At 40.7% G+C, this 25,727-nt stretch overlaps 2 protein-coding genes across 3 annotated transcripts in view; one reads left to right on the plus strand and one right to left on the minus strand.

Moving 5' to 3' along the window:
- Nucleotides 1–894: 894 nt before the first annotated feature.
- On the plus strand, nt 895–2,965 carry LOC137183774 (D(2) dopamine receptor A-like). The gene is made up of 2 exons (XM_067591076.1): nt 895–2,442; nt 2,810–2,965. Exons 1-2 carry the CDS (start codon nt 895–897, stop codon nt 2,963–2,965), a joined length of 1,704 nt encoding a protein of 567 aa, XP_067447177.1.
- LOC137183253 (potassium voltage-gated channel subfamily D member 2-like) overlaps nt 2,503–25,727 on the minus strand; it is a 32,116-nt gene continuing 8,891 nt past the window's right edge. Inside the window, exons 3-7 of one of the 2 annotated variants that reach the window (XM_067590170.1) lie at nt 9,396–9,558; nt 8,830–8,928; nt 7,794–7,892; nt 6,532–6,752; nt 2,503–5,111 (exon numbers count right to left, since the gene is read on the minus strand). In XM_067590170.1, coding sequence (XP_067446271.1) covers nt 4,937–5,111; nt 6,532–6,752; nt 7,794–7,892; nt 8,830–8,928; nt 9,396–9,558 — 757 coding nt within the window. In that variant the 3' untranslated portion in view covers nt 2,503–4,936. The remainder of the gene's footprint in view (nt 5,112–6,531; nt 6,753–7,793; nt 7,893–8,829; nt 8,929–9,395; nt 9,559–25,727) is intronic. The other variant, XM_067590169.1, reaches the window with a different exon arrangement.

Genomic DNA, 25,727 nt, shown 5'->3' on the forward strand with positions numbered 1-25,727 from the left:
TTTGTCCTGTTCCTTCTTACTTGTTTGGCACCCTTGATGTAAATATTGTAAATGGAAATCTGATTCTAAATAAAGTGTTTCTGATTTGCAATTACTCTTTTGCCTCATCATTTCTATTTAAACAAGTTAGTTGTCACTTTGTCTCAGTTCATGTTAAAATTATTTGTTAGCAGCAGGTTTTATGAAAGCTTTGTAGTTGTAGTTTGGTGGAGTTTTCTCTTCCATTATGCAGTTATATAATTTTTAAGGGGAATTTGTCTAATAATATGATGGTCAGGAGGAAAATATATTGTGTTGATCTAATCCCAGATTTGGCATAGTCCATAAGCTTGCACATTTGAAGCAAAGAGCATTTCACACTTTATCTCCAAACAGGATTACACAGTGTCATGCTATAATCCAGCAGCATGGCTTTCTTTATTTCCTGAGCCAATTCAAGAACTCCCAAGTCATCCATCTGGCACAGTTAATGCAAAGCTTTGTGTTATACTGGTTTAAATGAAATGGACAGCTGTTCACTTCACACACATATGCATGTCCTTTGCATCACAATACTATATCATTCAAGACTGGATATAAGGATTGAGACGATAGTGACGTAACTACTTTTCAATTAACAGCTATCCTTTTTTCCCCCCTGTCGTCTCTTCTGTGAATACACAGCACAGTTTTTAATGAATGTGAATAGTGAGGACTCCCAGGTGACTTGCTGGTGCTGTGGAGTGATAATGAAAAGGGCGGATGCTTTGGCTTAACTTGTCTAAAGTACAGGTTCAATTAGTCATTCAGTAGAGAATCACATGCCCGACAAGAGAAGCAGGCTTAATGTATGTTTGGACAGCGTAGTAAGACTGAAGATACAGAACTAAACATGTTGACTCTTTGAGCCTGGAGATGAGAGGCGAGCCTACACCTGCATGGGACTATGGGAACAACACCGTTTGGGAGAAATACATTGACATCTCTTTCATTGTGGCAAACTGCTTGATTCTGTTGATCACTTCTCTTGTAGGTATTGCAGCAAATATTTTTGTCATACTGGCAGTCTACCACCAAAAATCACTGCAAACGTGGAATAATGCGCTAGTGGTGAATCTTGCAGTTATTGACATTCTTCGATGTGTAATTGACTGCCCCATTCTCCTTTTCATTGTTCTGGTTGGGTATCAAAGAGGACATGTGGACGAGTTGATCTGTGATACACAAGTGGCTTCTTTCTCTTTCAGCTGCTGCATTCAATTGATTACACTGGCTTGTATAAGTGCGGAGAGATACCAGGCCATTGCACAGCCTTTCAAAACTGCTCAAAGGAGAAGACGGATTATGGTATTGATTCCTCTCACATGGATCTTAGCTATTCTGGTGGCTGGTTTTTGTCTGATATTTGTGAGAGACTCACCCGTGCATGTTAAATGCAAAGGATCACAAGGAGAAACATCATCCTCCTATGATACCTTTGGACTTTACATGTTGTTCCCACTATGGGCAGCTTGCTTTGGTGTGATCAGTGGATTCTATGCTCGCATATTTACCCTTGTAAGGTCACACAATCGAAAAATATTTGACAAAGGTACTTTTCCCCTCTCTAAAAAAGAGAAAACAGAGGATAAACAGAAGAAAGAAGAATCCGTGGCTGTGGAAAATGGACAAGGAAAGTCAGAGCAAACCCAGACTTTGAACAGTGTTGCTCAGGTGGAGCTGGTGACACAAGCTGAACCAAATTCATCCAAGAAAGATTCAACAACTGCTCTACTGACCTCAAAAAAAGTGACACAAAGTGTCTCCATCGATTCAGAGAATAAGAAAGGATTAAACAATACAGTGGAGATAACTGAGTTGGGAACAGAACATCATCATCCTGCAGTGCAGACTGACAAGAAACCTTTTAAAGCAGAGCAGTCTAACCCGTGTACTATGAAAGTTGAAGCAAAACTATCAAAAAGGGATGGTGCCTCTAGTGTTATGAGCTCAACCGCAAAGCCCCAGAAGGTGTCAGGCAATTTCGACACAGAAAAGCAGTCCAAAGAGAGAGTGAAAAGTGACAAAGCACCCTCTGAAATGAAAGAAACAAGTCCCCATGTTCCCTCCTCTGCACAGTTAGACAATCCTGAATCCACTTCTGTTTTGCTGATTGAACCGAAACAGGTTAAGAACAGCAACGGAGGAGTAACATTGGCTGTTGTAACAGTAGGTCAAGTGTCTTCATTGCCTCCAGTGTCAAATACCCTCCCTGAAGTAGAATCTACAAAACAAAATGTGGAAACGGAAGGTGCCGTTTGCATGATGCCTTCAAAAGCCGGTAAAGAAAGAGCGAACAAAAAGAAGGAAAGCAAGATGGCCAAACGTGCTGGTTACATAATTATGACCTTCCTCTTATTCTGGCTACCTTTGATCACAACTATCCTGATAAATTTCATAGTTCACAAAAACAAGAATACACAGGTAAGTGTAGAGATAAGGATGCATCTTTTACTGGCAATTTGTATGTCATACAGTGGAAGAAACAGTTTTTGTTCATAGTATGCGGTGCTTCTCAACCTTGTATGAATTTTGGCTGCTTACTTTTAGGCTTCCAAAAATTGTTATGAACCCAGCAAATATAAAATTGTCAAATATATCAAACAAATATGTATATATTAGCCTTAGAAATTTCCCATGACCTTGTTCACATATCAACTGACCCAATGTGGGGCCCTGAACCCAAGTTTGAGAACCTGAATTTGAATTAATATAACCTAGAAACTGATTAGCTGTGACATGTTTGTTTAACGTTCCTTAACACTTTCTAAATTCTCCATTATTTTTTCAGATTACAGTCATTCAGGACGTGGAGATCCTGTCGGTGTCTGTTGCCTGCATCACATCACTGAGTGACCCAATAATATACGCCGCAGTCAACCCTCAGTTTCGGACAGAGTTTTACAGGCTCAAGAACAGGGTTAAATCCATATTCAATAAGAAATGATAATGTTTCCACTTTTGTCTACCAGTGAGTGACACTAGACCAAATGACCACATTCAATATTCACTATTATTCATTTATTCTTATTCGAGATTATTACTATTATATTAAAATGGTTAACCTTTGTCTAGTCATTGCTCAGATATGAACTAAATTAAACCCCAGACTTACAAGTGTGAATTTCCATTTTGCTTATAGGAGACCTATCATTACAGTGTGCTGCTGTGTTATCTTAGATTTTATGCAGATTGACTTCTCAGCAGTTACTAAACACTGCAGAGCAGAGGTGCTGCACGCTGTGAGAAACAGCCTGGACCAACATAATCAGCCCAGCAGGGGGACACTGTTGAGCTCCCAGTCAAACAATCACTGAGACCTGCTTGTCTGTCTCCAGAGACCCTTCAGCCAGGACCCACTGCTGGGCCAGTCAGGTCCTCACATGTCCTCCAGCAGCACCTAATTATTATGTTCCCATCTGGTTATTGAAGATACTCTTAGAGTAATCAGGCAAAATTTTATGACATCCATCGAAGTGTGTTCTCTTTGTCTTATTAAAAAAAAAAAAAAGACATGGGTCATTTAATGGATGTTTCAGTAGAGCTACAGTATTTATTTTATCCACTGCATCAAATGCACAATGTGTGATTATTTGTCCCTTGTCCTTACCCTTTATATATGTAGTCCATGACAAGATTTGTATTTCATTAAAAGCAGTGTTGCAGAATTTACATCATAACATACACCAGCCTCATTGTGTTTCCTTTCATCAATCTCATTTTTACTGACAAACCTCCAACAGTAAGCAGAGACATACTTTAATAAAACAGAATTCTGCAATGACAGCATGCAAATCCTTAATTCAACCAGCTAACAGACAGAAATAGTATGCCAACAACTGTCAACTAAATCTAGAAATAAGAGGATCCAACTTCGAATGCGGTTGATAAAGTTCTAAACGAGATATTTACAATATGAAAAATGTACAAAATGGCCCTTTAACACAGTGAACTCTACAAAGTCTTGCTTTTGAATATTATAATTTAGGATTAACTCAATCGAAAGGATGTTCAACACTCTTTCATATTCCAGGTCAATACTATGTGTCCAAATTAGGGTTAGTATTAGTTAAGTGTTGCTGAGAACATTCACTTATATTTCTACCTTGTGACCTAACTAATATGTACCCTGTATATTTCTCACTGTCAATTGTTATTTAATGAACGTGGCTTTCACATAAATCCATATCAGAATGTCAAATATGTAAGGTAACACAGACTTTGTCTTTTTGACTTTCACTTGCACATTTCACAAACATGTCATGATGCGTAGTATATTTTACTCATCAAGCGATGACATCAACCAGTTAATGAATCAGTTAATGAATATTCACAACAGTTATCCATTCCAGTGGATGCATGTTTTCTGAATTTACAACAGTGAGGGGACTATTAGAGACCAGTTAATTGAGGGGTTTCAAAACAATCTATTTAACTGGGTGGTGAGTGAAGTGAACATTTCTAATGTGTAAGTAGACTGATTTAATATTCACAAAGATGGTCCCCAGTTAATGAATATGTGTGCTTTGTCATCAGAGGTCATCAAGAATGACCTTTAAACATCTGCCTTTCGTCCTTTGAATCAGAAGACAACAAATACGACTACATTACATATTCAAAAATAAAGTTTTTCTCAGTACTTTTAGGCAACAACAATAACCACGCAATCCCAACTCTTCCTTGCTCTGCTGTGCTTAATGGAGCAAGATCTGCTGGTCGCTTTTCTTCCAAGGAAGCCGTCCACACCACTCTAATACCATGCAGAGTTTGACATCAGATGAGATCACTACTTGAAAAAACCCCGACCTCTGCTAATCTTATAATCCCTCTAGATTATGGCAGGTTGATGCTCGGTGGTCCCTCTCCTCAGCATCTGGTGCTTCTTGAGACCAGTTAGCTGATCAGATAGGCATGACATCTACAAGGCAGATACTCGGACAATGTTGCTCTGAGAGTATGTGGTGGTGGTGGAGCCGTCCCTGTCTGATGAGGTCACCACCGGGGCAGATAGGCTGACCATGGAGGGAGTGATGTAAGGTTCTTCACATTTCAAGGGCACAGTCTCATCGAGTTTGGCATTCAGGCTAGAGCGGCTGTAAGAGAAAACACAGGATGAAAGAGGATGAGAGACCTGACCTTGTGGATGTATTACACAAAGCCTGTATTACACAGTGTCCTTTTGTACATTTTCAAACTCTATAAAAGCCACTATTAAGGCATATTCACATTCTTTGTACAGCAAATATATGGAGGATAATTGGTTGAAGGTACTCATAAAGGTACATCTCAGTTTTAAGTGTGGACTTCTGCAGCCTTTGTCAGAGTATAAGAAGTATATAATGCATAAGAAGGAAGTGTATATAAAGTCAAATGTCAAGACTCAATATTGTATGTCTTGCATACAACTCTCTTTGATATGTAGTCCATCCTGTAAAAAATTTTAAAACCTACATACAGTATAAAATGTATTTGTTAAATGTGCATGCACAGTATGAACTGTCTTGTATGTGAAAGTTTCTAACATTAAATTAATATTATCATAAGCAGGCGCACTCAAGAACAAGAATTTGCAATTCTCAACTAAAGTATAAAAGAATATTTTCACACCAAAATTAATGGATCAGTTCACCCAATTTATGAAATAACTAGTTTTCCCACTTACCCCTCGTGTTATCTGGATATGCAGACAGTTTTTACTAGCCTATGTTTTGAGATATCTTATCTATCTTTGAGAGTACTCTGCTGTTCCCCAATGTAATGGAGTTGAATGAAATCTCATTTGTGTTGCTTACAGCACAGAAAAATTACATTTTAAAAGTGTCTTTCCAGAAACAATGTCCCTGTTATTCTGAATAACCCACAGAACAAGCTGTTGACAGGTTTCACAGGGAGCAGTGGCTATTTCTTGGGTAGAAAGTAGTTCTACTAAAAGATTTTCACAGGGAGGTCTGCAATTTATCTAAATAAACAGGGACACTGTTTGACATGTTGGTATTTTGCACATTTTAAATGCTTTGAGCACCACAAACAAAATGCCATTATCCTAGGTATTATGAGGATACCTTCAAACCTGACGAAAAAAAGTCAAACTATCTACATACCCCCAGGGGTTAAGGGAAAAAAACATGATTTTTGTACTTTGGGTGAACCAAACCACGTGATGTATAAAAAAACCTTTTCCCAAATGTCATCTTATCATCAAAAAAGAAAAACAGCTTTGTGACAGTGTATTTTTAGGTCATTCAATGAGATTTTAGAGGGATTTTTAGAGATACGAGAGAATTGAATCTCTAGATCTACGTGGTTTTCAACAAACAGCCAGAATGTGGATTTTTACTTCTTTATAAGGAATAATTGTCTCTCAGTACCAGTCAAAAATTGGGACACATCCTCCCATTCCCTTGAATGAGAAAGTGTGTCTGTACTGTAAATCCATCAGTTTATGTATTATCTTATAATACAGATTCAGTTTTTAGCATGTGTGTGAGAGACAAAAAAGCAAGAAAGACTGACCTGTTGGCCACTGGCCTCTCTCTTATCTGTATGGTGCTGAGCTCCTGGTTGTTTGTGCTGGGCAGGCTGAAGCTGCTCTTCTTCCTGTGGCGTCGAGAACAGCACGAGCTGAGGCCATGCGGGGACGAGGACAGCGAGGAAGTACGGGAGCCCGATTTGTTCATTATGGAGATCTCCATGCAGTTGGCCTGAAACGTCTGCTCGTCCACAAACTCATGATTCTGGTATAGGAACATAGTGGAAATTTGGATGTTGCTCATGAATCACTCTATTACATCAATGATTGGCTTTGCTAAATAATGAGTAAAGATGTTTCACAGTAAAGACTAAACAGACTGAACAGAATCCACAGCAAAATTGGTTAATAATTGGAAAATGAATCATCAAGGGAATAGAAATATATTGGCCCAGATGTCCATATTAAGTACCATCTGTGAAAACATTCACAACTGTTATCCCTGTGACAAATGAGCATGACTTGAAGGTCAGTCTCCAAGTACGTTTCAGGTCCTGCCAGCAGGTGGCAGAGTGACACCATGCAGAATCTGATGCCATGCCCTGAATCATACCTCCTTTCTTCTAACCTTCCTTCTGTCACTCCTGCTCTATACTCTGCCATCCATAATGCACAGCATGAGAGGTTTGTTATAAACATGTGCGCTGGCATCTGAATGGCATGAAGCCTTTATGGAGCTTTTCCCAGATGACCGGCAAGCCTTTTACTGAGGGGGGATCATCTATGAAGAAGAACAGTGATTTACTGCCTGTCCACGTCTCTGTACAGGGTTTAAAGCTGCAAGTGTAAAACTCATGTCACAGCCAAGCATTAAAGAGGCTCTTACGTCTCTAAATTATAGATAGTGTAAAATCAAGTATGCTGGTTTGTTTGGAGGGAATAATGTTACTTGCTGGCAGAGTCATGTTATCTTTAGCATGTTGCTGGTGAGAGGATTCAACATTTCCCAGCCCCATTTACAGCTATTTTTAACTTGTGCTGCATATGAAATAGACTCTACAGTTTGTGCATGGATGAAAAAACTCACTTTGTTTCTATTTGTAACACACTGTAACAGGATGGCACTATGATGATGCAGCGCAGACTGCAGAAGTGATGCAACTTTACATAAAAGGCAGTTTTTACAGTGAACAATTTTAAGCTGTGTAAAATCTCTTACGGGAACGGTTAAAATGAAAGATGTCAGAGTGATTGAGTGTTTTCCAGTGGACACTGCTTTTATTGTCCATAAAAAAAGGGATTTTACCGTGGTCTTCTCCAGGCAGTGCAGCAGGTGATGATGTTGGCTCTCAAATGGAGGGGTGGCGGCCTTCCCCACCAGGGCTTGTCCTGCCTCCTTGGAGGCCTTGGAAAACAGAAAGTAAAAAATAAAAGAACAGTGTAGTTAAACACGTTCAGACTCTGGATAGAAAAAAAGAGTCTCAGGCAAGAGGTAGCTCGGTGATGTAGTGGAGAGTACGCAAAGCATAGAGGGTTGAAAATGCTGATCTGTAGCGCGGCAGCCAATCTACTGAGAACCTAGTGAGACGGGGATGTTTTAGAGATGCATAAAGACAGTGGCTGATTACAACATGTTTCACTTATTTAATTGATTTTGCCATTCTTACGCTGATTTGGTGAGAAGGACCAGAAAAGTCAAATCATAGCTGAACTCATTTCAGTGCAACAGCAGTGGCGCACCTAGACACAGATCAAACAGATTGCACCAAACACAGCACAGATTCTGAACCACAACAACACTACACACTTTGATGAAGCTCTGCACGGCTCTGGGATGGAAGGTATGTTATGTTAGTCCTCACTACAACCCAACCTGGATGCTCTAGAAATAACACACGGAACACACAACAGATCAAAAACAGAGTTTAGAGGAGATGCAGGCTGAGCAGTCAGCCTCCATAGGTGACCTACTGTCCAGTAAGCCCTTGGTTCCCTCCTTCCCCTCCAAACCCTGTTGGACAGACATGCAGAGCTTGTTCATGAGTCAGTGTGACTGTAATGGCTGTGCTCCACCAGAAGGCAAGTGTGCCTGCCTGGCCCTCCTGCTGTATGGACAGAGAGAGAGTGTTGACGAAGCATGTCAATGTCGTAGCTGAGAGGTGTGATGTAAGAGAGTGGACGATCACACGGAAGCACTGAAATGACAGCAGCCCCTGTGTTACAGCATGAGAAGCCCGCCCCCCTCCCTGTGTGTGGTGGCATGGCCCCCCGAGCAGAGCGGCATGCAAGCATCAGCGAGGCCCCGGTCAGTCAGCCCCCAAGCCGCTGCTTGGCCCCGTTACCTCCTCCAGTGAGTCGATCAGGAGCCCATTTTGTTTGTAGCGCATATAGGCATTAGTGCCTCGAATCTTCACAGCACGGATTCTAGCAAGCCGAGTTTTCTGTTTGAACAAACAGACCTCTGTTTTAGCCTCTGACGGTTTGTCTGTCACACTAATTGGCTCTGTCTCCCTCTGGCAGCCACAGTATTTAGTAGGAAGAGGTTATGCTTAAATCTACGATTAGGAAATTCTGCCTTAGCAAACACTTTTAGGAGGAAATGCACAAATTGCTACTGAAAAGCTGCTGACAGTTTATTCTGAAGATCATTTGTTCGGTCATTGTCATTCTTTCTCTTACTTCTCTCTCCCACTGAAATATACTCAGGCAAGTTTAGCCACCCTATACACACATACACAGAAACACAATATAAGATTAATATTCTGGAAGATAGTGTTTGCCCTGTCATTCTGTTACGTGCGGATAAGACAGGGACAGAGGAAAGAGGCAGATAGAAGCAAAATAAAGAGAGATAGAGAGAAAGGGGAAGAGAGAATGAGACAGACAGAGGGAGGGGGAAAGTCAGTACCCTCTGGGCTCGTCGTTTCTCTGCCCGCTGGCTTTGGTGGTAGATACGGCTGAAGTTTGACACAATGACAGGGACAGGCAAGGCGATGACCAGCACCCCACTCAGAGAGCATATGGACCCAAACACCTTCCCCACGATAGTTTTTGGCACCATGTCACCGTACCTGAAGGACAGAAAAACAGACAACAGTGGGTACATTAGAGTAGAAAAATAAGAAAACACAATACTTTTAAAGAATTCACACTGGAGGCTTGTTTTATCATGTTCAGCTGTTGTGTGTTTAATGTTATTTTTAATCGTCTTGAAATAGTTATAGTGACCTTGGATTTTTTCATGACTTCAAATAAAAAGTCACACATTTGAAGTGGGTGAGGAATAAATAGGACTTTTCTGAAGTCTCTTCTTCCTGGCCTACTTTCAACATGCCATCATGATGTTCCTCTTTTAAAACTCTGTTTCATATATAATTACACACCTGCTGTTACTGGCTAATGCTTTCACGTCGTGACCAAACGTGCTACATATCCCCTGTGACCTCTCTTAGCCAAACAGCTTGTGAAAGATACAGGGAGTAGTATCACATCGAGTAAAAGAAAAAGGGGAAGAGAACGGTGTGATGACAGACCCTAGAGAGATTGTTTAAGTCCGTGTGCCTCGGTAACGGCCACTTGTGAGTATTGTTCTGTGGTGAAACCGCATTAAAACAAGTCATGTTTGAGACAGAGAGAAAAGCAGCTCTTTGGAAATCATTATCATGCATGACGCTGGTTCGATAGAGTAGCTAAGCACAAGTGTGTCATTTTTCAACATTATACAAATGTTACAGACTACATTCAGCATGAACAGATTAATGGTTGTACATATGTCAGATGGGACTGAATCATCCTCATTAAAGAGATGAATGTGCCTGTCTTCTAGCAGGCAGTCGGACCAGCCTGTGCTCAAGGTAAAGCTAAAATCAAACTGCCTTCAGGATCTCATTTTCTTTACATTAAGCCAACACATTCGGTGCCACTAACCAGCCAAATACAACCAAGACTAAACATTTAGCAACAAACACAATGACACACTGTTGCCACACAGGGAGGTTATTGTCATTCAGTAACATTAAACAATTAGGGAGCAAACCCTGATTAGGTTAGGCCACAGGCAGCTCTGAGGTTTTAAAAAAAAGAGTACAAATGTTTCAGAGCGTGTGCTTTTCCTGTGTGTCCTAAACATCCCTCAATGTGCTGCAGAGGACCAGCAATCCACAGGATTGCAGGTGGGTGAGATGAATGATCGAGACCCTAATGCGCAAATGACCTGAGAAGACCATTACCTCCTGAGAGTAAGATGAATGCAGGTAGGAAAGGACATCAGCATTGCTCAGTGGCTGTGACAGCCGTGCGTCTCTCAAGTGAGGCAGGGTAATGTGAATGTATCGCTACACGGGAGGTTGACTATTTCATAAATGAAGTTGTCTAATGCCCACGGCCGTCTGCTTCAGTCATTAGCCCGAGGTTTCCATCACATTGGGCCCAACAGCCTGGGCTTTTACAGAGCTTGGTTGGAAAGATGTAAAAGTGGACATTTTAATATCACGCTTGATGGGACTTCATGTACAACAGTTTGCTTTCAAGTTGAGTAATCTCACACAGATGTCATTAGTTTTACAGTTCATTACAGGTCAAGTCATTTTCCTATGTAATCACCGACAAAGCCTGACAGCAGGTGTCAATTATGGATTCCGGATGTACTGTTGAAAGCCTATTAAGAGATCCACATAAAAAATGCAGGATAGCATTCCTGCACATGAATATGACTGCTCACATGCATTTTATTCCAGTGGGAGGAGTGGCAAAACGCTGCTGGAAAAACAAGTTTGAACAGTCAACTGTGCAATACAATATATTGCAGTCCTTTCAGCGAGAATCGTCTTTTGAAAGCAAAGCATAGTAGTGAGCAGGTGAAAAAAAGAAAGGAGCGAGCGGACTCTGGAGAAAAGCACTAACAGTGATGGATTGTTCATAAGGGGGAAGCTGAGATACACAAAGCTCTGCCTCCTGGATGATGGCAGAGGTAGGAATTAACAGCAGCAAGAGATTAAAGTAATGTTCCTGCTTTGTTCTTGTTGTCTCTGACTACCAGGTACCCACATTTGCTACCCTGAGCTGACATGGGTGAGACACGAAGATGGATGGCCAGATCCTTATCCACCCTGCAGAAGAGGAAGAGGAGTGTCGAAATGACTGAGTATCAATTCCCCAGTTCCACCCACCTGAAACCATACTGCGCTTGCACTCGCGCCGGTCTTAAAAACAGCCCATTCTGTAGAATTGTCCTACAGTGAGATGACAGCATTGCAGATGAAGCCCGGCACAGTGAGAGAGGGTGATACTGGGGGTTCGCCTCAGACGGTGTAGGAGAAATGTCACACTAAAAGGAATATTTGAATTCCAGAACCGGGGCATGAACGTCCCTGCCCGGCTTGGATAATAGACCAATCAAACATTCATGAGTCCCTGTATCAACCTGTGTGGCAGAGTTTGTGCGGTTGACCTTAAGAGCGTGCGGTATTCCATCAGGGGGTGCTCTGAGACAGATTTCTGTACATGACCTCACTGCCTTACAGTGCGTGTCGACACCCAAAACATGGACACGCCTGGACACACAGGAAAGCACACACACACACTCACACATGCAGTCATAAAAACATGTACTTGTTTGTGCGCATATGTGTGCGTGTTTGTGGGCGTATGTGTGTGAAAAGGCCTTTAATTTGACATCTAGTTAAACCAATCCTCCTTCCTAAAAAAGCAATCTTGTTCCTTGATTGTCTTCCAGAACCCTGTGTCTGAAATCTGACTGCCATCTGGTTAGTGCGAAGTGAGAAAAAAAAACAACTACAAGATATCTGGATGACTCTACAGACACGTCATTTGTTTATTTCTCTTCTCAGAGACAGGGCAGGTCTTTTTTTCTAACATCAAACAAAATGAAAAGGAATCTTTTTAGGTGAAATAAGAAGCCCCACTTGTAAAAATCTGACCTTTTCTGGTCATTTGATCCGCTGTGTCTGCTGCACATAAATACGCCAACCTGTTTACAGAAAATGTTTGGGGGGGGGGGGGGGGGGGGGGGGGGGGGTTGCCAGGAGAAAGGCAACACTTATGCACATACCCCCTCTTAAGTGGGCACAGCCTCAAGTTTCTGATGTAATCATAGAGGTCTAAACTAAGTCCTGCCGTCCCTCAAACTCGCACGCCAGTTGAGATCATCACAAACAGCTTAGCAGTGCTGACAATTAGGATCCAAGAAGGATTGTGGCAGATCTTTCAGCTGGGAGGGCTTTTGTCAACAGCGTTAAAATCCAATCATCCACTGGCACCTCTGTCATGGTACATCTAGCTTCCACTCCCTGAGTTTTACCGTGAAACTAACTTGCCTCCTGCAAAAGTAACTGTGGTGAATTAATAAAAGCAAAGGGAATGAATGACACTCAAATGGCCTCACGAAATTCAGTTCCACTGATGTGAGCGATCAAGGTCAAGGTGTTGAAATGAAGAAAAATCTTGTGATGAAGATACTAAAGGTGCTGGACTGTAAGGAGGCATCCTATTAAATCTGTCATGGCAAAGACAGTAAATCTCTATTTTATCAAACCACACTTTGATCTACTCCACTTTGATATTTCAGTGAGAAGCAATGGAATGAAACTAATTTGATTAATACATTAAGAATTTTGATTCATCAGCTAATTAGAATCAAGATGAATTAAGCACACTGTCCTATCTTGTGCGCCATCTCTCCCAGTTGTTTCATGCCAATAATTACTGAGGAGGCCTGCAATCTGATAATCTGAATCTTAAATTAATTTCAATCTCACCTTTTTCCATGATTGGTTTAACTTTGTATTCCACTCAGCGACTGTCTCTTATTATCTGGAAACAGGAGAAATTGTCCTGAGACATTGCCTTCATTGGCATCGGTTATGCGTGTTCAGTAACAGTGAACTTACTATGAGATGCTCTTTGAGATGCTAAAACAAAGTGTTCATTTGAAGAAGCACTTTATTAAGGAAAAAAAAAGTCAAGGTCAACCACTTTTACTCCGACATGATATTAGCATTTTTTATCATTTCAAAAAGATAAGTTTGGTGAAGTCCAAACAAGCTCTCTGCATAGAGTGTCTTCAGCATGTCTATAATAATTCTCTGAATGCGTGATTTTCTGTTTGACCTTCACCGAATATCCCATCGCACACTGAGCTCCCTATCAGTGCTTCCTGGGGTAATTCACTCGCTCAGTTTCACAGTTCAATGGCCACTGCGGCACAGACAAGCCCTCCGAACCTGTGAGACCAAAAACTGTCAATTATCCTGAAATTCCGATACTGTCACTGACTGTACCAATCAAAAGTTGATAATGACAGAGAGAGGCAGAGCAGTGACAATGAGATAGTGGCAAGGTCAGAAAGTATCACATACCCTTAAAGTGGCTACATCTCCTGAGGGCGTGATGTGAAATGTAAAGCCACCGCAGAGGATCAAAGAGTGTCAGAGCGGACACAACATTAAAATCTTATCTGAGGACTTGACATGGAAGTGATGAAGCCTTACGCTGACCAACTGAGAAAGGCTACATTTTTTACAAGTCATGACAAGGAGCAAATGGAGCAATGCTCCACGACAATGCGTTTCTCTGTACCTTCTCCACAAGGCTGAAAGAGCACAATATTCATCCTTGCTGACAGTTAAATAATAGATGTACCAAAAAAATGTAATTTTCCTCCTGAACTCCATCGTGCTCATACAACTATGGATTCAGAATCTCAAGAAAATGGATTATACTGCCTGCACGTCATAGAAGCATACTAGCATGGGTGACAAGAGATACACATTTTCCGGGATGTATCTTGTGAGACCACAAGATTTATGGAGTACTGCAGGAGAGGTCTTGAGGGTGGTTATGTCATATTAAGAGCCCTCATAAAAGATTCAGTTCGTAAAAACAAGAAAGGAAAGGCTATAAGATCGTTCTTTTCTGTGCCAATAGGCATGTGAATCTAACCACTGTGTCAGAAAAGATAAACGCAGCAAACCGAGATTGCTGCATTTACAGATAAACAACAGTAGGTGAAGCAAGTTGAATAAAGGAAAAAAAATTCTCTTGTGTACTGAATATTTATATTATTGATGAACCAAATGTAAATCTGTTTTGTGTTTTGGTCAGAATGTTAAAATATTAAGCACAGTCTGTATTTATCTATCTCCACGAACAGACTGTAAAACAGTAGAATAAAATCTTTGTAATGCTAGAGAGACTGGAAGCATCACCGGTGGCAAAAAACCTGCAAGAATTTTTCTCAATGCAGTGGCACATCTACAGTATGTATTGCTGCAATGCAATCCTCGGGGAGATACATTGCAAGGTTTCACAAATCAGAAGCACAATAAATGAACATGATCTCCAACATGATCCCTAAACACCACATATCATTCCTGGTGTTCTACACTGCATCTCTGGCTGCAGCCCGGGAGCACAACATCCAAAACGCTGCCTCTCTTGGGTTTGGACACCAAAGACTGATGGGATTAAGAGTGTGTGGGCTGATAGGACTCTGCTCTGATGCTATCCCTCAGATATACATCATTATAGAGGGGGGAATCCCACAGGCGCTGGGATTAGCCCGCTAGATTTTCACTGCAGGTGATAAGGGAGAGAAGGAGAGGCTGGCAGAACTACACAACATAATGGAGAGATGGGAAAGCAGAGATAGGAGGGAGCCGGAGGACCGCACTGCCTGGTGTAATGCGTGTGGTACGGGAAAAACAGAGCGCTCCACTATGAGTAACCGTGAACAATAGCTACAGGGAAGGACAACTTTGAGATAGGTGAACATCCCCCGACTGACGAACAGACAACATTGTTCTGACTGGATGTTGAAATGCAGTCAAATTGAGTGTGGAGCGGATGTGAGAGATCTTTTTTTATGCTCTCCATAATGCAGCTGAGATCTAGTCTCTGCAGAATTGTGAGCGGAGCTGAAGGTTAGCATGTGAAGTTGAGGGAAGCAGCCATCGTATGCATGGCTACACGCCAGTCGGTGTTAATGCATTGTAAATGAAGACATTGTGATGCAGCAATGTCAATGTGGCTTTGATCTTCTGGCTGAACATTCACCCTGGAGTCTCAGTAACTACACAGATGCCAATAAAGGCCAGTAAAATTTCTCTTTTAGCCATGCAGACACAGATAAACCATATAGAATAATCCCCCACATATAGCTCTGGCAAAGGCACCTCAGCTCTCTCTCGCTCACATATCAAACATGTATTCCCTCAGCCCTCCAAATCCCAGCTTAACCCTCACCCCGCGAAACCAGGCGGCTAGTTATCACCACGGCTTTGACATTAGCATGCACGCCCTCTCTCATTTGGGAGATCTTCTTAAGAGTCAGGGATGATAAAAAGCTTTCCTCTCTACCGCTCTTCCGTTCCTGACTTTGACTCACCCTTCCTCTGCCTGGACCTGCCTGCCTCTAACTATGAGTTGGAGATGAAACGCTTCATTCTCCTTCTTTTTCTCCTCCTTTTCTATTATCATGCAGCGCTAGCACAGCCATGCTTGACATTTTTCTTTTCTTCTGCTCTTCTCCAGTCTCTCAGTCTACACCTGCTGACACTTGAGAAACAACTGCTGTCCTACGCAAAAAAGCAGCCCTATTCCATCGCTATTATATGCCAAGTCACCTCTACTTCAGCTCCTCATCCTCATGATTATGACCATTTCCTTGTGGCAATTTCTTTTAATTACTAGATGAATGGCTGTATTAATAGAAGTTTTACGAGGGTTAAGTATCCACATGGACCCATTAAATAGCATGCCATCCTGCCAACATGCAAATGTGACAATAATAATTTATATGTGTCAGAGGGAGGTCTAATGATGCAAGTCCTCGATCAGTCTTGGCATGATGAAACCTTGGTAAACCGACTCAACCATTGCTCAAAGTCCAATTTGTCACTCCATGTTTAGATTTCTTGCCCATCCTCCTTACATTTCTTTGGAAAGCCAGAGGCTAAAAATATATTCCCACAACGTCAGTATAATACTTTGATAATGCAATTACACCGCTTCGTGGCTGAATAGGGAGGGCAAAGGAACATGAAAGAGGGGTTGGAAGCACGAAGGGGCGCCAGAGCTATGGATTATGAGAGTACGTGATAATAAAATGAAATCATCAGACACTCAAGAGATTATGCTAATGAACTCATTCCGTATTCATCATAGGTTAATCGGCATGCAGGCAAGAGAGCGGTGGCCTTTTCTTGAACACACAAGGCTTTGATCGAGCAAGGAGCGAATTACCTCACCTCTGGCTTGTGAAGGCCTGAGGTAGGGGTTAAAGGTGAAAACAGAAATTTAGTGATGACCAATTTAATATGAAAAATAGTGTAGTGGTAGCAGTGGTAGCATTAGTAATAGCAGTGTTAACAGCATTAGCTGTAGTGTTGTTTATCCTCACATGATGACACACAACCAGGATGCTGCTCATAAGCACAGAACAGACCAAACTAGCCTCTGAAACATACTGTACATAAAGACCTATGCTCAATTATACCGTCCAGATGAGATTTCAAAGCGACCCCTGCGACCTTTCTTGTGCGGTCAGGTGATGGAGAAGAGGGAAAACGTGAAAGGTCTTGCGGATTAGTGCCTCTGTGGTGGAAAGGGGAACTGGTCCAGGAGCCTCATCACACTGACAGCAGATTAGTGCTCTGCGGCGCCAGAGCAGACGGTGCAAGATTAACTTTGATGTGCGATTCCACTCTGAGCAGCCGCTGGATATCAGCTCCCTCCACCAAATGGCCCCTTAACTCTGAGTTTGCAATGTGTGCATTCACAAGCTGCAGTATCTAAAAATCTGCTATTTTAATAGGAGGAAACAGTTTCACCAGATCTGGGACTCTGTGAATTTGTGTTGTTGTTATATTACATCCACCATAAAGAAACATTTACATGGTTTATTTTATTGTTCGTCTGTTATAGGCCTGCAACCACTCAATTAAACTTGATGGCTTTCTTTTGATTAATCCATTAATCTATTGAATAAAAATTATTCAAATCATCACAGTTTCCAAGAGCTGAAGGTGAAATAATCAAAGTGCTTGTTTTTCAAAACCCATAACTGATTTTCAGTTATACAAGACAAAGAAAAGCAACAATTTATCTTCATTCAAGATTCTGAAACCAGTGAATGTTTGGCATTTTTGCTTGATAAATGACTTAAATGATTGATTGTTTATAACAATTGTGGTAGATTAATATTTCTGCCAACCAATTAAGCAAAAAATTACCTAATTTTGTCAAATTTGGTCAAACCACTCTTTATAAGGTCAAGAATAAATTTTCATATTTCACTTTTAAGAAGACAAAAAGTCCTAAAAGTGGTATGGATGAAATAAAGCTACTCAGCTTGCATGTCAACATGAAAACTGAGCAAAGTCAAAAGTTGATTATTACAGAGAGAGGCATTAAAACTGCAAAGGAAGATCATGTGATATAGTTGAAAGCCATGGAAAAATAGTATGTGGACCTTTAATTGAGATTGTTTGGTGAAATTACCATTTCCAGGGCCAAGAATGAACTTTCAGGATTAATTGACTAGTTGTTTATGTATTGCTCTGCAGGGCAGGATGATGTTACAACAGAGTTTCAAAATATGTGCTGGCAAGATAAAAGTTTAGCACATATATTAATGGCTAGCAGGCCAAATGTATTTCTAGAATTTGGAGAAAAGGAAAGTCTCAGGATAATACATGATGGGGGAAAACGATTGATTTTCCTTGTCCTAAAACGAGAAAAGTTTCATATTCTGTTTGAGCTGCAACTCTCTATATCAGCTTTTTACACTGAAGACTTGCAGCCCCTCATCTTCAAGTTTACTTCTTGTACATGCCAAACTACGCGCATACTCAGGATGGATAATGTCTCATATGAGATACGGTGTATAGATACAGAACTCAATATAGAAATGGCCCCAGATTGTTTGTAGTAATGGAAGTATTTAAAATTCCTCAGAGAATTTCTTTGAAACAAACATCAAGGTAGGAAATCCAGCCGTTTAAAAAAAAAAAAAGCTACAAGTTCAAAGGAACACTTCAAAATCTCAGTGAAACTGAGGGGAATAGTGGAGGTTGGGATGAGACAGAAAGAGTGGTGAAGCGTAAAAATGTACTGAGCGCTCTCTCAGAGAATGTGGACAGCAGCCAGGCTGGCGACAGCAGCAGGCCCAGATAACAGCGAGTACCAAGAACCAGTGAGAACCTGTAGGGAAGTGTTGGGAAGAGCTGAATTTCCTCTAACAGCTGCTGACTGGCCCCTGGGGCAGAGTAGAGCTGCTAGCTGCAGCCATATCCACCATCTCCCCAACCTGCACCGTGTTACTTCATGCGCATGGGGACATCATTACTTTTTCCATTTCACTCCACGAGACTTCTCCTGTCAAATCAAAAAATGACATGAAAAATAATAACTCAGGGCCATGGGTAGAACAACAACAACACAACTGAAAGGTCATTTTGTTGATGAAAATTGGTCTTGCATCCACACAATCTATCAGTCATCAACGGGTTTATTGCTACGTCTGCTTTCACAGCAGGGGTGGCTGATGCCTGGATTAAACTGACCCTGGGCCAGAGGGAAAACGTATGAGTACTTAATGACACAACTCCCATTATTTATAACTTCAACATCTCTGTCACTGCAGAGGACAAGCCTCCTGATGAATAATGATGTTACCGCTCTGAAGACAAGTTTTGGCTTCACCACAGACGGCACATTCGAATGTACCGTTAACAATCGTGACTGAATGAAGGTTATTCATTTTAATCACACTACAGAACGCCCTCCCTCCCACTATCCCAGGGGGTTGCTATATTTAAGCACTTTTTCATTTCTTCTCCTTTTTTTGGTCTTGGCTGATGGCAAGGCAATTGCTTTGTGGGACGTCTGCCCTTGAAGAATCAGACAACAGAAGGAGATATTTATACCTACTGTAGATGTGGAGTGAGAATAAGCTGTATCAAATTCAACGCCTTCCTCTTTGACTGTGTAGTGTTGAGAAATCAAATCACAGGTTTTTTTTCCGCCTTGCTTTTTAGCTTTTTATTTATCTTTTTTTTTTTTTTTTTTAATGTTTCCCCTCCAAAACAGAAGCGATGTTGGTTTTGTACCTGTACTCTAAGATTAGCTATTTGTCCTGGGGGAGAGAGAAAGAGTTGGAACGTTCGTCTCCCATTTCTCCCATTCATTCTCCTGCTTTCTAATTGGACTTCTCCATCTGTTGAGGTCTACAAACTGTCTTCTGGGAACGCTATGGCTAAAACATCCTATCAAACACACAAATACATCAGGGACAGTCTTTTTGGAGTGCTGCCATACCAGGCACTGAAAGAGTAGTGTGTGTGTGTGTGTGCCCGTGTGATGTATAATCAGAAGTCCAGCAGCATACAGCTTTGAGATAAGTAGATATACAGTATCCGCTGAACTCTGATATGAAGCTGGCAGGATTGGCTACTTGGAAAATTTATCTAGCAGATCTGTCGCTAGCAAGTGACATTCTTTAATAAGAGTTATTTCACAAGATGACAACGTTGATGGGTGCCCGAGACACACTGTCACTAGTATTGACTGTCTGTCGCATGCACATGTAATAAATGTTTCTCTTCTGCAGTCCCCAAAGATGTTGCGCAAACAGATGAGATTTTCAAATTCTAAAAAATGTTGTTTTGGATGAAGTTTCTGGATTCTCGTCCAATTCTCACTTGGAGTTGTTAATGATATGGGAAATTGTGTTCCTCACGCTTGTCACTCTTTACATCCCATTGACTGGGAGTTGAATACTCAGGAGCGAGCAGTGGGACGTGTGACAGTGTATTTGTGGTGATGATTACAGCCCATTAACTTTGATAGATGCTATTTCATAGAAAAGACGATGGGAGTTGGAACAACAGCGGTGCAGCTTGTTTTCTGTCACCAACATGTGTACACAAAATTGTGGAGAAGAGCCCGGAGGAGTAAACTGTGGCAAAGTCCATGCAAAATTGATTTTTGGATCCGAATGAGACCGCTTCACCTTTGGAGGTAATTGGATGTCACATTAGAGAGGCTGATGCTGGATCTGTCCCCTAGGATGCTCAGCCATGATTCCCCTGTGACCTCCAGAGGACGGACGAGGTCCAGAGGATCCAACATCACCACATATGCTACCAGCAGATGCATCAGGAATGTACATTTTGTGTGTGCCATGTGTGATTCAATGCATGTGAGAGTGTGTCTGCAGGTGCAAGTAAATTTGAAATTGATTGCAGTGTCTGCCTTTATTAATGCTTACTGTCTAGGCGGTTTTCTTCTCTGCTCAACTCGCTTGCTTGTCTTTGCCTTTCGGCCCAAATGTGTGGCTTAGTCAAAACCAGACACACTCCATTTATCTGGGGCCGTTATGTAAAGATAAGGCCATGCGTGCCAGAAATCTAACTCTTAAGCTCCTCCACAGGGATTACGGACAATTGGCTAAGGGGAAAAATACAAATAATAATCAACTGTTTACGGTTTTCCTCTAATACCTTGAAAAAGAAGCAAAAATCCCCACATGGAAACGCAATCCTTAAGCAGTTGAGATACTCCTGTGGCGATACACACAGGCAGTAAATCCTCTAGGTGGGAGCTGAACCCGCACTTCAATAACACCTAGACAAACATATCAATCTACACTAGCTATCATCTACCCTGTTCTAAATAAAGCTTTTAAATTGTTGCCATTTTTAAGTCAATGAAATCCAACCTGTTCAGCATCAGAGAAGAATTCACAGGATAGGATTAGGATTTGTTATTTAGTTTTTTTTTTTCACTTTCAACTTTAATATGCTTACCTGCTGTGACCTTGTTATTCGTACTCCTAATTTACTCCCCTGGAATGTGTATTCACTACCTGCATGTAGGCTTAAAAAACTGAGCACATCACAAATAAAGTTTTATTATACTGACTTTGTATTTTATAATCTGGCCAGTGGTGGAAAAAGCACTTGGATGCTTTACTTGAGTAAAAGCAGCAATACTTAAATGAAAGTAAAAGTCCTGCATTCAAGATTTTACCTAAGTAAATGTACAGAGGTATTATCCACAAAGTGTACTTAAAATATCAAAAGTAAAAGTACTTATAATCCAGAAAGGGCCCTTTCATAGTTTTATAATAATATATGCATCATATTATTGGATCTTAATTATTGATGCATTCACATGAATGCATCAATAATTAAGATCCAATAATATATGCATACATTTAACTTTTCTAGTGGTGGTGAGGCTAATTTTAACTACATCATATACTGCTGGGTAGTTACATCTAGAATAATACGTTATATTTTATTTATTGATTATGTTCTGTATAAAAAATCCGAGTCTCCAAAGTAACAGGTCACCATAGCTGTCAAATAATTGTGATAAAGGAGGAAATTCAAATTTCCCTCTGAAATGTAGTGGAATAGAAGTATAAAGAAGCTCAAAATTTTACTACAGTACAATTCTTAAGTAAATACACAAAGTCACCTTCCACCATGGGATCTGGCTACATGTCAGATGAGTAAATGAGATCATTTGAGGCTACAGCAGAGTTACAGCGAACTGTCCTGACCACGCTGTTCCCCCTGCAGCATCTTGTCACAGGTAACACATTAGCCATGGGTATGCAAGATAAAGCTTAGCAGATTGACAGCAGAATGTAAATTATCAACCCGATAACCAGTAAAAATACAGAGGAAATTTAAGCAGTAATGTAAAACTGATCTGTGATAATTAAATACAAAAGTCAAGAATTTGCTAGCCCCACACAATGTAATGTAATTTCATTGCACAAACAAAAAAAAAAAACAACCATTCCCATTCACCTGTATTTGGTGTTTATGCAGAGACCTGTGAAGAAATACTACTACAGATTTATCGCAGTGGACTGTAAATTATCGTGAAATACAGACAAAAGACAGACTCTGATATGTGCTGTCTTCCACCTGTTATGTGACCGCTCTGAATTTACAGGGGTTTGGGCACAACAAAAGCATCGTCACCATTTCCCCTCGTGAAGATTTAATGCTCAGACCTTGTTGAGATTGTGGCAGTGACGTGCTGATTTAAAACGGTGGTCATTTTTTAAGACCATAGTTTGTGGCGATTCAATTACATCATCTCGTTTGTGTGTGATTGATATTTTGACCACATGAGATAACAGGAAGCAACACCTTTCTGACACAAAAACTAAAAAAACAATGCAAGCTAGTTATTGCAGGGCTACTGTAATGCAATGGTTGTATTATCGTGTCCACCACTTATAAAGTAGCCTATAACAGTAACTGGTGGTTATCTTTACATTTACATGACAGATAGCAGAATATTAACAGAATATTTATCATATTCATTTATAAAATCAATTGCACGTGCGTTAGAGCAGCTGAAATGATCAGTTGAAGGTGTCTGAAGGTGACATGAAATAATAGCGCTACATGATCGCCACTTACTATATCATCAATCCATTGGAGACAGTTAGAGAAGAGGAAAATATTAAGACTGTGGTGGTGACACTGATACACCTGTACATGAGAAATTAGTTTGAGGTGGGGGAGAAAAACATAGCCCCAGTGCATATGCCCTGTTTAGTTTCTGTTTGACCAAATGGCCTACATTAGGTGATATATTTAGCTATTTATAGAAGCTGGGGCAGGCAGGAAACAGCTGCCATGCGTCAGGGTGACAGGCTGACATCCCTCATCTCAGCAGGACCTCCCTGCCAGGCAGACAGGAGGAAGCTCTTTATACCTTAACTGAAATGGGACAGAGCTTCTTATCATTCATACTGCATACAGAAACTAATAATCTATGGAGCCCGTGGCAAAGACTCAACAATGAAACTGGGTTAACGGTGGCTAGTATGGGCAGCCTGATTCAAAGCCACACTTGCGCACTTTAAAGAGATCTGTATTCTGCCTTTATAGTGAACGCTGCGGATTTCATTCAAGTAGGATCAGTATTGATCATGAGGAGCTTTTACTGTGGTATCCTGGCGCCATAAACTGGCACGAGATGCCTCAGCTCTGACAGAAATGAGACGGTTCATGAACAGTGAAACAGAGCTTTAAGCTGACAAAAGGGCTGAATCAATATTCATGTCTTTGCCATGAAGCCGCTCACGTTTAGGTGTTATGAATGGGCTGTAAACCAAGTTTCAATTAAAGTGTTAGCATCAAAGTTTTACCGCTCTCTCTGAGACTGATGAGAAACTACGCCTTCTGTTAGTGTGTTAAATGAAAGTCTATATTGATTTCAATGCGCTCACAGGATACAAGGTGGTAACTGGTGTTAACATTACCCGCTGTAATACACCGTAAGTGTGTCACCATGAAATAAATGTATGCTACACAGCATTTAAGTGTACATACTTTAAAAAAACGAGGGTAACTGTCAAGGTAATGGATTTCTCTCATTCCGCTGCAGTTAATGTTTTGCTGAGAGGCTTTAAAAACAGCACAAAACCTTATCTACAGTGATATCCACTCACTTCTGAAATGAGGTGTCAGACAGGCAGAAGTTACATCACTCTTTGAATTCTTTTCTGTTTCGTTCACACAGCAGTCTGATGATTGCTGTTAGCTATAATCTCTGAATCTCTGCTGATCACAGATGTTGGCTTGCTGGCTGAGGGGCGTTTTTGATAAAGAGACAAATGTCAGAGGGAGGGATACTCACACTCTGGCATTATGAAAGCTGGCACCATTTCAAGATATTGTGTTTGCTATGCCGTCCCATGTGCCTGAGAGAAATAATCGGCGCAAAGAGCGATCCACCCCTCCCAAAGCCTTCTCAGTGACATGTGGAACCATCATCACCTCACTCACAACTTTTTGCTCCTACATCTGTGCTGCAAAGCTGGATTTTGAGGTCAGGAAGGGGCAAAAATGCTGGTTTGGGTGTGGGGAATGCAGTATAACGAATTCTAGTTCAAGGTTTACCATAGTGACAGTGGCATCTAAAAATAAAAGAACAACTGTTTCTCCAACAAGCAGTACTCATTACATGCCAATGCGGGGTGTAGTGTAATGTTCAGACAGGCATAGCAGACATTAAAAAATGTTACAACTCTGCATGAAAACAAACCGCAGCTTGTGCTTTGTATGCTGATTAGCTCAAGAATTACACAAAAGTAACAAGTGCAAGGCCAGTGATTTGCATACTGTATGTTTAACGCTACAATTTATTACAATGACTTTTTTCGTAATGCTAATGTGTCCATGTGGGAATAGTTCATACATTCATTCCTCTGTTATTTCAACAATATATTCTCTCTCATTGAGTTGATAATTAGTTTGCTGACCTTACAGTGAGACCCTGACCATGAAAATTTAAACAAGGGACAATTTCTCACCAAGGCTACTTTTAGTGGCTGTTCTTAAACTAGCTGTATAATCCATACAAAAACTAAAGTGTAACATTATGGTTTTGGTTATGTGCCTACTACTACTACCAACTACTTCTTGGCTTAACGTCATGACAACTGGTACCCCTGTCTTCTAGAAATTACATTCATATACCAGAAATTGCAACAGCACATACAGTATGTTTTTAGCTGGGTGCTGGCTGATTTAGTTTTGTCTCAACAAAATGAGAAAATGTTGTCAATTAACACATTTAGCAAGTTGCTACAATGTTGATACTGAACATATGAGTGAAATTCAGTGACAACTTGTTTCTTTTTTCGTTTTCCAGGAAGCAAAACACAAGCGAATGAAGAAAAGACTTTCACCACTTTGATAACACTTAAGGGGAAAAAAATCAAAAAATAAACCACAATCAAATTTTAAAAACTCATTCACCATTTACACTTAAAGAAACTCTCTTCAAATGGAAAAACAGAAGCAAATACAGAATACTGCAAGTTCACAGAGCCAACTAAAAATTCATGAACATGATAATCATTGTAAAGTTTAAGCTATCTGTGTAGCCAGTAAGATAATATCATAATCATAAGTGTTTAAACTAAAATTAACATTGTTAGTTAATTTACCAACACCCTTAAAGAGCTCTCAACTCAAGCAAATTGCACATCCTTGCATGTTTGGCAGTTTTTAGTTATCCCTGGAAACTTCTGTTGTTTTGAGTTTCTTTATTTGTTTTTGTGTATTTATGTGTGCAGCGCATGCATTGATGAATAGGTGAATGTGTTTCTAAATTTGCTTGTGTTTTATTTATTGGCAGCATTTTTTTTTGACACATGACGTTTGTTTGTCAAAGTGATGTTTTT

This window comes from Thunnus thynnus, chromosome 5 (genome assembly GCF_963924715.1).
Source record: "Thunnus thynnus chromosome 5, fThuThy2.1, whole genome shotgun sequence".
Lineage (NCBI taxonomy): Eukaryota > Metazoa > Chordata > Actinopteri > Scombriformes > Scombridae > Thunnus > Thunnus thynnus.